Source organism: Pecten maximus, chromosome 2 (assembly GCF_902652985.1).
Source record: "Pecten maximus chromosome 2, xPecMax1.1, whole genome shotgun sequence".
NCBI classification, from domain to species: Eukaryota; Metazoa; Mollusca; class Bivalvia; order Pectinida; family Pectinidae; genus Pecten; species Pecten maximus.
The window spans coordinates 46232448-46248151 of NC_047016.1; the positions used below are offsets into that span (position 1 = coordinate 46232448).

At 39.4% G+C, this 15704-nt stretch overlaps 2 protein-coding genes across 2 annotated transcripts; both read left to right on the top strand.

The window, feature by feature from the left end:
* Positions 1-398: 398 nt before the first annotated feature.
* Positions 399-8352, top strand: LOC117343412 (putative deoxyribonuclease TATDN2). Its single transcript, XM_033905756.1, has 3 exons — positions 399-644; positions 7743-8252; positions 8302-8352. Exons 1-3 carry the CDS (start codon positions 399-401, stop codon positions 8350-8352), a joined length of 807 nt encoding a protein of 268 aa, XP_033761647.1.
* Positions 8353-11752: 3400 nt separating this feature from the next.
* On the top strand, positions 11753-12964 carry LOC117343428 (putative deoxyribonuclease TATDN2). Its single transcript, XM_033905772.1, has one exon. The coding sequence runs from the start codon at positions 11753-11755 to the stop codon at positions 12962-12964; it is 1212 nt and encodes a 403-aa protein (XP_033761663.1).
* Positions 12965-15704: the final 2740 nt, after the last annotated feature.

Below are 15704 nucleotides of genomic sequence, written 5' to 3' on the forward strand. Positions count from 1 at the left end.
CTAATGTATGGAAACGCGGTATTATTCAACCTATTCCAAAAAGTAATAATGGAGACACTCGTGACCCTATGTCTTATAGAGGGATTACCTTATTACCAGTAACTAGTAAAATTTATACATATATTCTAAATATGCGTCTGACAAAGTGGCTGGATACTAATAATATCTTAGTGGATGAACAAAATGAATTCCGGGCTAAGAGGAGGTGCATGGATCATCTTTATGTTTTGTATAGTATTATCAATATTAGAAGGGTCTCTCGCTAACATACATTTGCCTGCTTTATCGATCTGAAGAAAGCATTCGACTCGGTGAATCGTCATTGTTTATTCTATAAACTGCTTCGTTTAGGTATCAATGGGAAATTCTACGGTGCAGTTACTTCCCTTTATGACAATATGTCATGTTCAGTGCGTGTTAACAACAATCTAACCAACTTCTTCGCTGTCAACAACGGAGTGAAGCAAGGGTGTAATATTTCACCGACGCTCTGTTCCATCTATATTAATGATTTAGCGCAGGAAATTAAGGACGCGCAACTCGGTATATCAGTAGACGAAATCATCATTGGGATTCTCATGTACGCAGACGATATTGTCCTACTGTCAGAGTCGGAGGAAGACATGCAATCCATGCTGAACATAGTAAATACCTGGTGTAGTAAATGGAGACTGGCTATTAATACTGATAAAACCAATATTGTACATTTCCGCACAAAAGGAAAAGACCGTTCAGACTTCAGTTTTAAATGTGGTAAAACGGATATTAAATTCATAAACTCGTACAAGTACCTTGGACTCTGGTTGAATGAGTTCTTGGACATGAAATATACTGCGAACGAACTAGCTTAGTCGGCCAGTAGAGCGCTCAGTGCAGTAATATCAAAAAGCTACGCAGCAGGAGGTATGTTGTTCAACGTTTTTGAAAAGTTATACACTACTTTAGTAGAACCAGTATTATTTTACGGTGCATCGCTTTGGGGACTTACTAAATACCCTAAAATTATTGCTGTCCAAAATCGTGCCAGTCGCTTTTTCCTAGGAGTAAGTAAAAACGCAACGTCAGCCGCTCTCCGTGGTGATCTTGGATGGAACTCGTGTGGAACCAAACAAAAAACTGAAGTTATAAGATACTGGCTACGCCTGAAGGGAACCAGAACCGATAGACTTTTGTATCATATTCATACTTGGTCTTTATCTAAAGGTCGATCATGGGAATCAAGAGTTAAAACTGTTTTAACTGAACTAGATTTTAACCCTGCTACTTTCGGATGTAATGGTAATAAGAAACTAGTGTTAAAATCATTTATGCATAAATTAGAAAGTGTTGATAGGATGAACTGGTTCAATGAAATTTGGAATGATAGTGGTAATATTAATGGAAATAAGTTGAGAACATACAGATTATATAAACATATATTGTCACGTGAAAAATATGTAGAATGTAATATTCCAAGAAACCACGGTCGCATTCTAGCCTCGTATAGATGTGGTAACTCACTGGCAGTTGAAACTGGCAGATATACCAAACCGATAACCCCTCTATGCCAACGATTATGTATATATTGTAAAAAAGGGTTGGTGGAGGATGAAAAACATTTTTTAATAAGCTGTGATTTTTATTCAGATATCAGGCATAGCCTTTTTACCAAAATGCAGTTGGAAAATGGCTCTTTTGATAATATGAGTGATACAGAAAAGTTAAATTGTATAATGCAGAGTGCAGAGCCACATTTTCTAGCATCTACCATTTTTAACATGTACAATCGCAGGAAAAATATGCCAATAGCATTGTTATAGTATATGTATCATACTGCGTGAACCCTGGTATGTTTAATTCTTCTAAAAGTAATATCTTGTATGCTGTAATATATGAGGGTTAGCCAGAGACTAACCATGTTCTACACTACATGATGGTTTTTGTGGAATTAATTAATTACTAAGTTGAGCAATTTGCTCGTTGATATACGGTACAATTATGGTATTTACTTAATTCAAGGCTGATGTATGTTGCCTGATAATACCATTACAGACTAATGTTAGTCTCTGAACCTCAAAATAAGTGTGATATTGATAAAATGATAATCGATAGATTTTAATCATTGTAGATATCAATGATAATGGATAGCATTTCTGATAGCTTATATTAGCAGCTACCATTTTTAATACGTACAAATGCAGGAAATATATACCAACAGCATTGTTATAGTATGTTTAATTCTCCTGAAAGTAATATCTTGTATTTTGTATATATGAGGGTTGGAGACTAACCATGTTCTACACTATAGGATGGTACAGTTGTAACTTTCATATATCCAGTGTGAAATTTAATTAATTATTAAGATGAGCAATTTGCTCATTAATATGCAGTACAATTATTTACTAATTAATTCAAGGCTCATGTGTAGCCTGATAATACCATAACTATTACAGACTAGTGTTAGTCTCTGAACTCCAAAAAAATAAGTATGTGACATTGATAATCTATATATTTTAATCATTGTATAATTTAACAATAACGGATAGCATAATTGATAGCTTTTAATAGATTTTATTCGTAATTAGTGTCTCATAAGCCAATAATGGCTGGATGTCAATATGTATTTTATTGTTCTTATGTACATTTTTTAATCAAGTATTGTATTGACATGTGACACTCAAATAAAATAAAACTTGAACTTGAACTTGAACTTGTTAATTAGTTAATTCAGTCGAATTTACCTGGTGACAAGGCGGAGGTAGATTTATCAGGCTCTAAGAGGCCTGTACATAAATGGAACAATGCCTTAAAGAATCAATGTATTACTGTAATACGTGATAATATCGATAGGATTAATACTGCAAGTAATATTGATGGTGAATTAACCCCAGAGTCTATTAACAGTAGTGTTTACAATGTCACGCATGAGCTGTTAGATTTACTATCTCCATTCACAAAAGTGGAACAAGCTGAGCGACCTGAGAGGTCAGCACGTGCGACACGGTCTGAATACAATTTCCGGTCTCGGTCGCATGTCTCAAAGGAAAACGAACCGTGGTTCGATGATGAACTACAACGCCTGAGAGGCCGATATTTGTTGAAACTTCGTATTTTTAATAGAGATAAGTCTCATGATAATCATGAACAGCTACTTGCAAGTAAACGGGAGTACAAAATAGCTGAGAGGAAGCGTAAGAATATGTATAGGAAGGTAGAAGGTGATATAATGGATCATCTAAGAACACATAACCCTAGATATTTCTATAAAAAATTCTCTTCTAGAAATAGAGTCAAACCTGTAGCAACAATGTCCGATTTTTATAATCATTTTAAAGAAATCTCTGTTAATAATAATGTTCAAGTACAGCAAATAGATGAACATGAGGATGAAGATACTGTGTTTGATGAATTAGACCAACTAATTACCGTTCAGGAAATTAAAAAAGCCATTAGTGGGCTAAAAAGAGGGAAATCTCATGGTTTAGATGGTATTATTAATGAATACTTTATTGAATGCAGTACATATTTGAACCCTGTTTTAATGAAAATTTTCAATAATGTGTTAAATCAGGTATTTTTCCTGAAGCTTGGTCAACAGCTGTTATTATTCCTGTTCATAAGAAAGGGGACCGTAGTGACCCTACCAACTATAGGGGTATTAGCCTGCTTAGCTGTATGGCAAAACTTGTTACGTCAATCTTAAACAACCGTCTTATACAATGGTCTGAACTAAACAGTGTGGTAACAGGTGCCCAGTTTGGGTTTCGTCCTGGTGTAAGCACAGTCGATGCAGTTTTTGCACTTCATGCTATAATTACCAAATCTTTTAATGATAAGAAACGATTATTTTGTTGCTTTGTAGATTTTAAAAGAGCCTTTGACTATAGATAGATATAATTTGTGGTTTAAATTATCCCGACTTGGGATTAAAGGAAAATTACTTAAAACTATTAATTCAATGTATAGACAGGTGAAATCATGTGTTACTGTCGATGGAAGATGTTCAGAATTTTTTGTAAACAATATGGGCCTCGCCCAAGGGGAAATTATGTCCCCAATTATGTTTTCGTTATACGTCAACGACTTTGAAAATTATTTTATTGAACAAGGAACAAATGACTACCAATTTTGGGAGTTAAGCCTCTTTCTCATGATGTATGCGGATAACTTCGTCCTTTTTGCTGAGTCTGCGAGTGATTTGCAAAATATGTTAGATAACCTATATAACTACTCTCAGACATGGAGTCTAACTGTAAATGTGGAAAAAACAAAAGTAATTGTATTTAGAAAAAGTGGCAAATTACATAAAGATGATTGTTGGTTTTACGATGGTAAACAGTTGGAAGTTGTAGACCAATTTACATATTTGGGAGTTGTTTTTAGATTTAATAATAAATTTAATACATTACAAAAAAAGTTGTCTGAACAGCAAAAAGGCAGTATTTGCCCTTTTTTCAAAATGTAAATCTATGCAATTGAATTATGTTACACTTTTGAATTTATTTGATACATATATGTGAACAGTGTATTAAGTTTTGCATCTGAAGTCTGGGGTGGCTGTAAAGCGCCAGATATTGAAAAGATACACGTAGAATTTTGTAAAAGGATATTATATGTTAAAAAATCTACATGCAATGTTATGATTTATTTTGAATTGGGTCGTTTTCCACTTTTTTATGCCAGAAAATATCGTATGATAAAATACTGGTTCAAAATTATAAATTCTAATAACTGTATTTTGAAAACCGCATATGATGTTTTATTGAATTTACCAAAATCAAATACTTTATTTAACTGGGTTGAATGTGTCAAAGATATGTTGTTCAGTCTTGGTTATGGTGAAGTATGGATAAACCAGCATTCAATAAATTCAAATATCTTACCTTTGATCAAGCAAAGGATTAGTGACATAGCACATCAAGAATTATCTGTTATTTTAGAAAATTCGCCTAAGTGCCATTTATATCGACACTTGGTAAGTGATGTTGTATTACAAAGTTATTTGACTAAATATATACCAAAGAAAAATCGTATTGTATTGACAAAAATGAGGTTATCAGCACATAACTTGTGTATTGAGTCAGGACGTTATTCTAATATAGTTAGGAGTGAACGTATCTGTAAATTTTGTGATTCTAATCGTGATCTTGAGGATGAATTCCATTTTTTCCTTGTATGTCCTGTTTATCAATATCTAAGGCTGAAATTTATAAAAAAAAAATATTATTGGAAAAAGCCATGTGTATTTAAGCTTGTCCAACTATTAAGCACAACAAATGTAAAAGAGCTAAATCTTTTAAGTAAATTTGTGTACGACGAAAATAATTTGAGAAAATCTCTGATGTAATGATGTTGTCCATTCTCTAATTAATTGATATAATTATATGTGCAGTGTCCCGTATGTACGCCAACTGAATTTTGTACTATTACATCTGTACAATGCAAATGAGCTGTAAAGCTAAATGCAATAAAGAATTTGAATTTGAATTAGGAATTTTACACTACTCATCAATGTCATAATGCCTGTTGTCGAAGCTGCAGTTCATTTACATTTTACTTTGAATGATACCGAGTAAATCGGCTATGATTTCACTCAGGCTTTTTTTATCCAAGTGATTTTTTCTTTATCTCAACATTTTTATCATCTTTATAATAAATATTTATATCAAATATGCATTATTGTTGAAAATATCTTTCAAATACGATCAAAAAAAATAAATGGTATTATTTTTAGAAACATAATAAAATATGAATATGATACATCTTGGTGATTCGAACTCCGAACCTTCGTGTTGCTAAGCAATGATTCTATAAAAAACGTCCTTCTTACTTTGATCAGATGCCTTAAAAGAATGATATAGAAGTTTGTCATTGATAGAAATGCCTCTGTTTATGCCATATTTGTTTAATATTGTTCACATCCGCCATTTGCATGTCAAGGTCAAATCAAAATAAATGTTTATATGTACACCTAAGTCAAATCCCATCAAACAAATGCTCCAATTGTTTGTGTGATTTAGAAGTACGCTGTATTCCCTGCTACATCTTAGCAGTAAGTAAATCTACAGCAGAAACTGTTGTCATCTACAGTAAATCATTGGTCATTTTGAGGAACTACATATCCAGACACACATTTTGGTATACTACATGAGTAGATGTGTACAAATTTGTAGATATTTATTCGAGTTTTAAATTCAACATTATTCTCCTATATAGATAGATAGAAATGTCGAGAAAGAAAGTTTTAACTTGGATAAAAAATGAAATAAACGATTACTCAGTATCATTCAGTCGTTCAAAGTAAAATGTAAACAAATTGTAGACTCGTCAAGAGACATACATGGATGGGCAGTGTTCCTATTTAATATGTCAATTTTACCGTAGTTCATATGGAATTGAGTGACTACATATACCCAAAGTTTTCGTATTTTGTTGTCTACAAGTTTATCGCCCATCACCCATTACTGGTTGTTTTATCTCACCGACTGTAGTCAGTGTTCTGTCAGCGTGACAAATAACTTCATGCTATCGTACATAACATTCCAGTGAGACTACGCTATAAACTCGTCGCCGAGAAGCTTCTTGGTCACCAAACAAACATTTATACATTTGGTACCAAAACATTATCCAAGTTTAGTCCCAAAACATTACAAATATCAACACATTTTTGTTGTTAGAAAGCGAGTGTTGTAGTTCTACTAGGTAGTGAGCACATTCCTATTCCTCGCACATTTCCCTACCATTGTATATAGTGAATCGCAAAATACATATATATAGACTTGCAAAACGATATCAAATTCAGGTGTCTCGTTCGTGTTTACGAAATGGGTTATCAAAATTGAAGCATACTTCAATAACTGCAAGTGACAGCTATATAATTCTAATACCTGATTTAATGTGATGGTATTTTACAATTGTAGATACAATCTTCAATGAGATGCGATAATAATGCAGTTATATTTTGCCTTCTTAAAAAATACTAGAAAGTTCCAATGGGAATAAAACACACCTACCGATTTATCATCTTAATTGCTTTACCACAAAAAGTATTCGTGACTTGCGGTTTTTTCCTTGAACACTGGAGACATCAAATTCTCGATATGGAACAACAAGCCTACACTTCCAGAATGGGACACGTGGTCATACTTCCGGGATCGGACACGTGGTCGTTTTTTTTTTTTTTTTTTTTTCATTTTTATAAAAACTATAACCTTTCCTCCTTTTAAATATAACTAATTAATCAATTTGATCAAAAACAAGAAAAAAAACAAAAATACCCGTTTATTATAGATTTAACCATCTAGTGTCTGGTTTACCAACTTTGTATGTATTTCATTGTGTAATATCTGCTTAGCTCTCGTGTTACGATTTTGAGTGGGCAAGTTTTAATGCGAATATTGTATATGGATGTGTACATATATCATCGTCTTTATTGGCTCAATACACCTCACCCATAAAGCCACTATTATCTCCATTGGCTCAATACACCTCACCCATAAAGCCACTATCATCTTCATTGGCTCAATACACCTCACCCATTAAACAACCATCATCTTTATTAGCTCAATACACCTCACCCATAAAACAATCCTCATCTTCATTGGCTCAATACACCTCACCCATAAATCAACCATCATCTTCATTGGTTCAAAAAATAGGGAAACACATTGCAGTCGACCGCTCCGACATGAATCGAACTCAGGTCTCCGACGCGATAACCCTTGGCTGTACCAACTGAGCCTGATACCTACCCTTCCTCCCAGGACATTCAGGATCTACTGAAAGAAAGGTATCTGGTGGCGATCGGCGTGCACCCCAAACACATCTTGACCCCACCCCAGAGACAGGCTTTCTTGGAGCTGTTGCGTGTCCCTGATGTTGCCGGTTTCGGAGAAGTTGGGATTGATCACACTGTCCGCTCCCCAGACATGTGGTATCGCCAGGAGGAACAACTAAGGAGTATGTTGCCCCACATTCAACCCCATCAGGTGTTGATCCTCCACATCCGGGGACTGAGGGATGACCCCACCGGACTGGAAGCTTATATGAGGTGCTTTGACGTGGTGAGGGAATGGGTACCCCTGGAGCAGAAAATACAACTACATTGCTTCAGCGGGACAGAGGAAGTGATCAGGGTCTGGCTGGAGCGATTCCCGAACACCTACTTCAGCTTGTCAGGGATGGTGGCCAAGTTTAGTGATGTTCAACGCCGGGCCGTTAAAAGTATCCCTGCTGATCGGCTTCTCCTGGAGACAGATGCCCCCTATTTCCCAGTCAGCCCTGAGTTCCCTTGCAGTGCTCCCCATCTGTTGGACCATACAGCTCGCCATGTATCCCAGATACGAGGGGATCTCAGCCTCACTGAGGTTTTAGAGCTCACGGACAGGAATGGGAGCAACCTCTTCTAGCTTTTCTTGTTAGCCTCCCACCCTTAGGGTTGTTCTTGGTCAAGTCTTCCCTCTTAGACACAGGTCTAGATCCCGTGGATATCTGTATTTGTAATTTCCTGGGTCTCGGATCCTCGTCTTCCCCACAGTCCCTATTCTCAGGTACCCGGGTTGCCGCTAGAGTGGCAAGGGTGTTGCCTTTTCTGGGTCTCTGGTCTTCGTCACTTCCACCCTCCTTGTTCTCTGGTATCGGGGGTGCCCCCAGAGCGGCAGGGGGGGTATGTTTATCTCCCCCACGTACATCCTCCGTAACCACAGTAGGAATAGTAGGGTCTACCGACCGGCGGTAGTCTACCACAGGTTCAAAAACTGATGTCTCGGGAAAATGACGACGGCCTCGTCGCTTGGGCAACTCCCAAATGTTGTCACTTACCCATTGGTCCGAAAACAATGTTGTGGCCGCTGCAGCAGCTCTCCGGAGCCATTGGCGATTGTTCTTCCGTTTTGCGATGGCCACCTGGTCCAAGACAATGCTCTCCAGTGTGGCTGATGACAACCTGTCATTTTTGAACAGATCGAGAAAAAGCTGCTCGGCATCCACAAGCAGCCCATCAGAGGTAGCGTTCCTCACTAGCTCTAATGCACGCCTATTAGCATCTATCTGAATGGGGTTCATGATCCTGTAAAGATATAAGATATAAAGACCACAATAGATATATCATACTGCCTGCTTTTTACACCCTGTACACTTATACCGGTTGATATTCAACGCGTCCGAGGGAGCCACGTTAACACAAGCTCCATGGTACCATTCGTCACAGTAGTCGCATTGAATCATGAATTGCCCACCCCATGAGCGTCGACAGGTACAATACACCATATCGTCAGTGCTGTCGCATATGGGTTTGGGAGGAACCGTGAAATCACGCAACCATGCGGGGACTTGTCGATCTCGACACGGCTTGAGTTTGTCATGATTGAGGGTCACGATCTTGTTGCGAAGCTGGATGGTAAACAGGTATGGTGTGATCTTTTCGACCACAATCCCCGGCCCCTTCCATGGGGAACTCAGCTTCCTGCTCCTCCCTTTTCTGGCAGCATCATCCAGAATATAAACAATATCCCCTTCTTGGTACGAACGCTCCAGAATCCGAAGATCATAATTGCGTTTCATATTACGCTGATACTGCCCAAGCCTGTCCCGTGCCACCTCGTGCGCTATCCGCAGGGATTCTGTCAGCTCAGAGATGTAAGCAGGCACCTCTCTATCCTCTTCGGAGCCCCCTGGCTGGAAAATGAGATCTGCGGGCAGGTTCACTTCCCTACCGAGCATCATCATGTTTGGTGTCTGACCACTACCCCGGTTAACTGTGGATCGGAGAGCCCCAGCCAGTTGTGGAAGGAACACATCCCAGTCCTTTTGGCGTTTTCCCACAAAGCATCGAACCGCGTCCATTAAAGTCCGGTTGTATCTTTCAACCTGTCCATTTGAGGACGGTCTATAAGGAGTGGTCCGGGATTTGTGGATATGCAAGGTCTCACAGAGAGCTGAGAATAGTTTACTCTCAAAATTCCGTCCCTGATCTGAAAATATTTTGAATGGAACTCCAAATCTCGAGAAAAAAGTGTTAACAGCAGCCTTGGCTGTCACCTCAGCCGTCTGTGAGGGCAGAGGGACAATTTCCACCCATTTGGTGAATTGGTCCACCATCATTAGGATGTGTTCATTTCCCTGCTCCGTCCTCGGAAGCGGCCCCAAGAAGTCTATATGGACTCTTTCCATCGGGTTTCCTGCATGGTATGGTACCATTGGATGTCTGCCATGCCTGCTGGGTTTCTTGTTCAGGTTACATGTCTCGCATGTTTGTACATACCCCTCTACCTCCTTAGACATCCCATACCAATAAAACTTTTCCTTCATACGGGCGATGGTACGGGCTATCCCCTGGTGACCTGCTGCAGGAATGTCGTGGTGCAGCTGCAGAGCTAAATCCCTAAGACCTCTTGGCACAACCAAACACCTCTCCTGGCTCCCCTTCTTACGTATATATATAATACCCTCAACCCTCAGGAGGAGTTCTCTATTTATCCAATAGAATTTGGCTGCGGCACTGGACAGGAACAAAACCCCATCGGACGGGTCCTGGTGAGTTATCAACCAGTTTCTTACTAATTGGAGATCCGGGTCTGATTCCTGTTCGTTTTTAATCTCTTCCAAGGAGAATCCCCAACAGCTCCCTGGATGATTAGACTGGGTCTGCACAACACTCACCAAACCCCCATCTTCTGTGAGAGTTGATACTCTGTATAACAGGCTATTGACTTCTACTGTTACTGGGTCCCCTGTACTCTCCTCGGTATCCCGCTTCCTCAGGACAGCGATATTCTCCACAGCAGACAGCGGAACAACATCATCCACCTCTTCAATGAACGTCGCCCATTGACTGTGGACTCTTTGGCAGTAAGGGCACCCTTTACAGGGCAGATCCTGGGGCTGCAGACCATGGACATAGTGACTGTTCCCAACGGTTGACCTGGATAGAGCGTCAGCATTGCCATGTAGTTCCCCTTTCCGGTGTTTCAACACTATGTTATACTGGCTTAGCTCTTCCATCCATCGAGCCAGTTGTCCCTGTGGCTCCTTAAATCTCAATAACCATGTGAGACTATTGTGGTCCGTCCGGACTAAGAAAGGTTTCCCCAGGAGATAATGGCGGAACTGTCGGGCTAGCCTAACCACTGCCAGTAGCTCTTTTCTGGTAGTGCAATACCGCCTCTGTTCTGGTGTCAAGGCAAAGCTAGCATAAGCTATCACCCTCTCCACTCCCCCCTGTACCTGGATTAACTCCCCTCCAATGGCCTCATTGGAAGCATCAGTGTCCAGTATAAACTCATCTGTCCCATTCGGCAAGGCCAATACAGGGGGACTAGTTAGCCGATCTTTAAGAATGTTGAAGGCCTGTTGTTGAGGTTCTTTCCATGAGAACCCCTGTTTTCCTGTTACCCTATACAAAGGAACTGCGATTTCCGCAAAGTCCTTGATAAAACCCCGATGATAATTAGCTAATCCCAGGAATCGTTCCACATCCTTAGAACAAGTAGGAGTTCGCCAATTCCTCACAGCTTCGATGTCGCTCTTCGACATTTCCAGAGAGTTATCGCTGACTATTCTCCCTAGAAACTCCACCCTGCGCTGAAAGAAAACACACTTTTTGGGTTTAAGTTTTAGGCCATGACGACGCAATCTTAGAAAGGTCCCTCTAAGGTTCTGGAGGTGATCCTTCCCCAAGCTTCATCTGATTGAGGAACACATTCCTGAAATATTTTGTGAGCGGAAAGAATTATCCGAGGATCTCTCACTCACTCGGTATTCCTGTCTGGTGACCATGGCTAAGTGTATGCTGGGACCTCGGGCCACCCCCCAGGATCTCTGTGACCACATTCGCCGGTACCAGCTTATAGCGGAAGGGTGGCAGATGACGGATAGCCAACAGGAGGCCATGGATCATCTCAGCAGGGTGATGGGTTGGTCGGTCCCCAAGACGTTTGACTTGGATCTAATGAACTCCCCGGCTGTCCTATTACATTGGCGGAGCCTAAAGATAATGGCAGAGGCTCTACCATCCACTACCTTGGCAGATTTGAGGTCCACATATGCGGAGGTGATTCCACAACAGGTACCTGCAACAGTGGTTCATGAGGTGGCGTCCGAAAGGGCTCCTGAACCCGTAGAGGAACTCGAGGTCGAGTTGCCTGAGGAGGATTTCCTACCCATGATTCACGCGTTTGACAGCCATTTCCACTTGGATCGGACGCGAAGAAAGCTTCGGCTGTCCCCCAAGGCGTCTGTGAGCGATCTGGTGGAGGCAGTACCTGTACCTCAGAAGGAGTATGTACTGAAGATGTCAGGGGTGGTAGTTTTCTGTGACCCTGATACCTACCCTTCCTCCCAGGACATTCAGGATCTACTGAAAGAAAGGTATCTGGTGGCGATCGGCGTGCACCCCAAACACATCTTGACCCCACCCCAGAGACAGGCTTTCTTGGAGCTGTTGCGTGTCCCTGAGGTTGCCGGTTTCGGAGAAGTTGGGATTGATCACACTGTCCGCTCCCCAGACATGTGGTATCGCCAGGAGGAACAACTAAGGAGTCTGTTGCCCCACATTCAACCCCATCAGGTGTTGATCCTCCACATCCGGGGACTGAGGGATGACCCCACCGGACTGGAAGCTTATATGAGGTGCTTTGACGTGGTGAGGGAATGGGTACCCCTGGAGCAGAAAATACAACTACATTGCTTCAGCGGGACAGAGGAAGTGATCAGGGTCTGGCTGGAGCGATTCCCGAACACCTACTTCAGCTTGTCAGGGATGGTGGCCAAGTTTAGTGATGTTCAACGCCGGGCCGTTAAAAGTATCCCTGCTGATCGGCTTCTCCTGGAGACAGATGCCCCCTATTTCCTAGTCAGCCCTGAGTTCCCTTGCAGTGCTCCCCATCTGTTGGACCATACAGCTCGCCATGTATCCCAGATACGAGGGGATCTCAGCCTCACTGAGGTTTTAGAGCTCACGGACAGGAATGGGAGCAACCTCTTCTAGCTTTTCTGATCAATACATCCCTGGCTGAGGACGGCCAGGTCGTACTTGGGAGCGATGACTGAGGAGGGTCATTATTGGATACTGATGCTGACTGAGGACTGTCAGTTACCCATCACCACCTAAATATGACAGGGGAGAGTGTTGTGAAAGGGCTTGCCTGTCAAGCGTCTGACATACCCTGGACTCTGACAAGTAGGTGAGTGACCCCGACTAGAGCCGGCTAGACTAGAATGAACCTAGAGACTGAAGCGACTGCATGTGCCCCTCGACACCCGAGGACTGATAACTCTCTCGTTTCTACAGCGACTCATATAGTTTGATATCCCTGTGGACCTCACCTTGACTGCTGACTAGCGACCATCTTGGTGAGTTGCCTAATTGTAGTTATCACAATACATAGAAGCATGCTGCGGAAGCTGAGTGACTGAAACCGTATTCAATACCATGTCAAGCGACACACAGACCTGTTCCTTATTCAAGTAAATAACTTGATTTCGTTAAAAGGACACGTTAAAAAGAAGACATGTTTATCTAACGCCCGAGTATCGGTGACTTAAACCTGTAAATCTTTAACACGGTGTGTGAGTACAGCTCATCCGCAAAGGGAAATTCAATTCAATTCAATTTTATTCCAGGGGCCTTACAGCCCAAAGGTTTACATAGTTAATTGACATTAATGAACATGTTGTAATAAACATAATTTCACATTTGGAGAGTGATCGATTGCGACGTAAACACAATTTTAAATATATGTTCTTATTAATTATATAAGTATTCTTTGAGTCAAAGTATTACACAAATAATGTGAAAGACACCGATATGTATACTTTGCATATAGATAGATATTTATGTGTACTGTCTGCAGTACTTGTTGTTCCGACTGGAATAAACATTACATCAATACATCTCAATAGAAATGAAATATAATATTTGAAACGAACACAACAAGTATTTACTTATAATGCTTCTGACCTTCGTTTATATGCAAAATGAATAAATTTTCCAAGATTACTTAACTCTTTGACATTTTTCACACTCATGAGTTGAATAAGTTTAAAAATGCTAGGTCTACGATAATAGTATGGTTTCAAATATTTAGTACGTAAGTCTATGTAAAAAGAACATTTTAAAATAAAATGGAACTCATCCTCAATATCAATATTATTGCATAATGTACATCTCCTATTTTCTCTTGTTACATTCCTGTATCTTCCACTCTCTATATTTAGTTGATGCGACGATAATCTAATTTTTGATATGTACTTCTTGTATCGGTGATCGATAGGTTTCCTTAAATAAAATTGCAAGCCAAAATTGTCTATCAAATGTTGATATAAATAACCTTTTGGAGAGTTTCGAATATTACATAGCAGTTCTTGAATATGAATTTCTTGGAATTTGCTTTCGATTAATTTGTAAGTAATTTTACTTTCAAAAGTGCTGTTCCATAAATACCCTAATCCTAGTTTTTCTAGTTCTAGTTTAATATTCACTATCCACTCATCATTATTTAGTAACCTGTGTTCATAGCATGCTCTCAACACACAGTTATCAGTATCTTTAATTTTAGTCCAGTATTTCAAAATTTTCAATTTTCTAACTATATACATAGGTAATCTGCCTAATTCAAAATAAACTAAATCGTGACTAGTACTTTTCGAAACGCCTAGACTTTTTTTACAAAACAGTGAGTGTACTTTTTCAACCTCGGTAGCTTTGTGAAAGCCCCACACTTCACTAGCATAACTTAAAACACTGGTAACGTAGGTATCAAAAACTGAACATATCGTTTCTATATTAAAATAATGGTTTTTCATTTTATTCATAAGTCTGAAATACGCTTTTCTCCCCTTTTCTGCGGCATGTTGCTGTGTTTTATTAAATTTGCCATTATAGTTAAAAAGCATACCAAGGTAGTTAAATTCGTTCACAACTTCAATTTCTACCTTATTATAAAACCATTTCTCATCTTCTTTTAAGCGTCCACCATTCCGAAATATTACAATTTTTGTTTTCTGAACATTAAGTTTGAGTTTCCATTTATCATTATATGTAAACATTGCATCGAGCATTGATTGCAAAGCGCTCGGTGATTCTGCAATTAGAACCGAGTCATCGGCGTACATTAATAAAAATATAGATATCATACCCAATTCAACAGATGGACAGTTTTCATTGATAAAGTTGGTTTCACAATCATTTACGAAAAGACTATACAAAATTGGCGATAAAATTTCCCCTTGAAAGAGACCGATTCTGTTAGGGAAATACTCTGAAATGCGGCCATTGTATTTTACACGAGATTTGACATTATCATACAATGATTTTATTATCTTTAGTAACTTCCCTTGAATTCCTTGTCTAATTAACTTACTCCATAAGCTGCTTCTATCTATGAGGTCAAAGGCTTTTTTATAATCAACAAAACAACAATATAATCTTCGCTTATTTTTTAAAGTTCTACTAATTAATGACTGGAGTGCAAATATTGCATCTATAGTTGAACAACCCTCTTTGAAGCCGAATTGAGCGTCAGAAATAACATTATTGTCTTTATCCCATTTCATAAGTCTTCTATTAAGAACAGATGTAAATAATTTACCTATACAACTGACCAAAGTTATGCCTCTATAATTACCTGTGTCATTAACATCACCTTTTTTATAGATTGGAATTATACAACCACGTGACCACATTTCTGGGAAAAATCCGGAATCAAACAATTTTCCAAAAAGTTTTG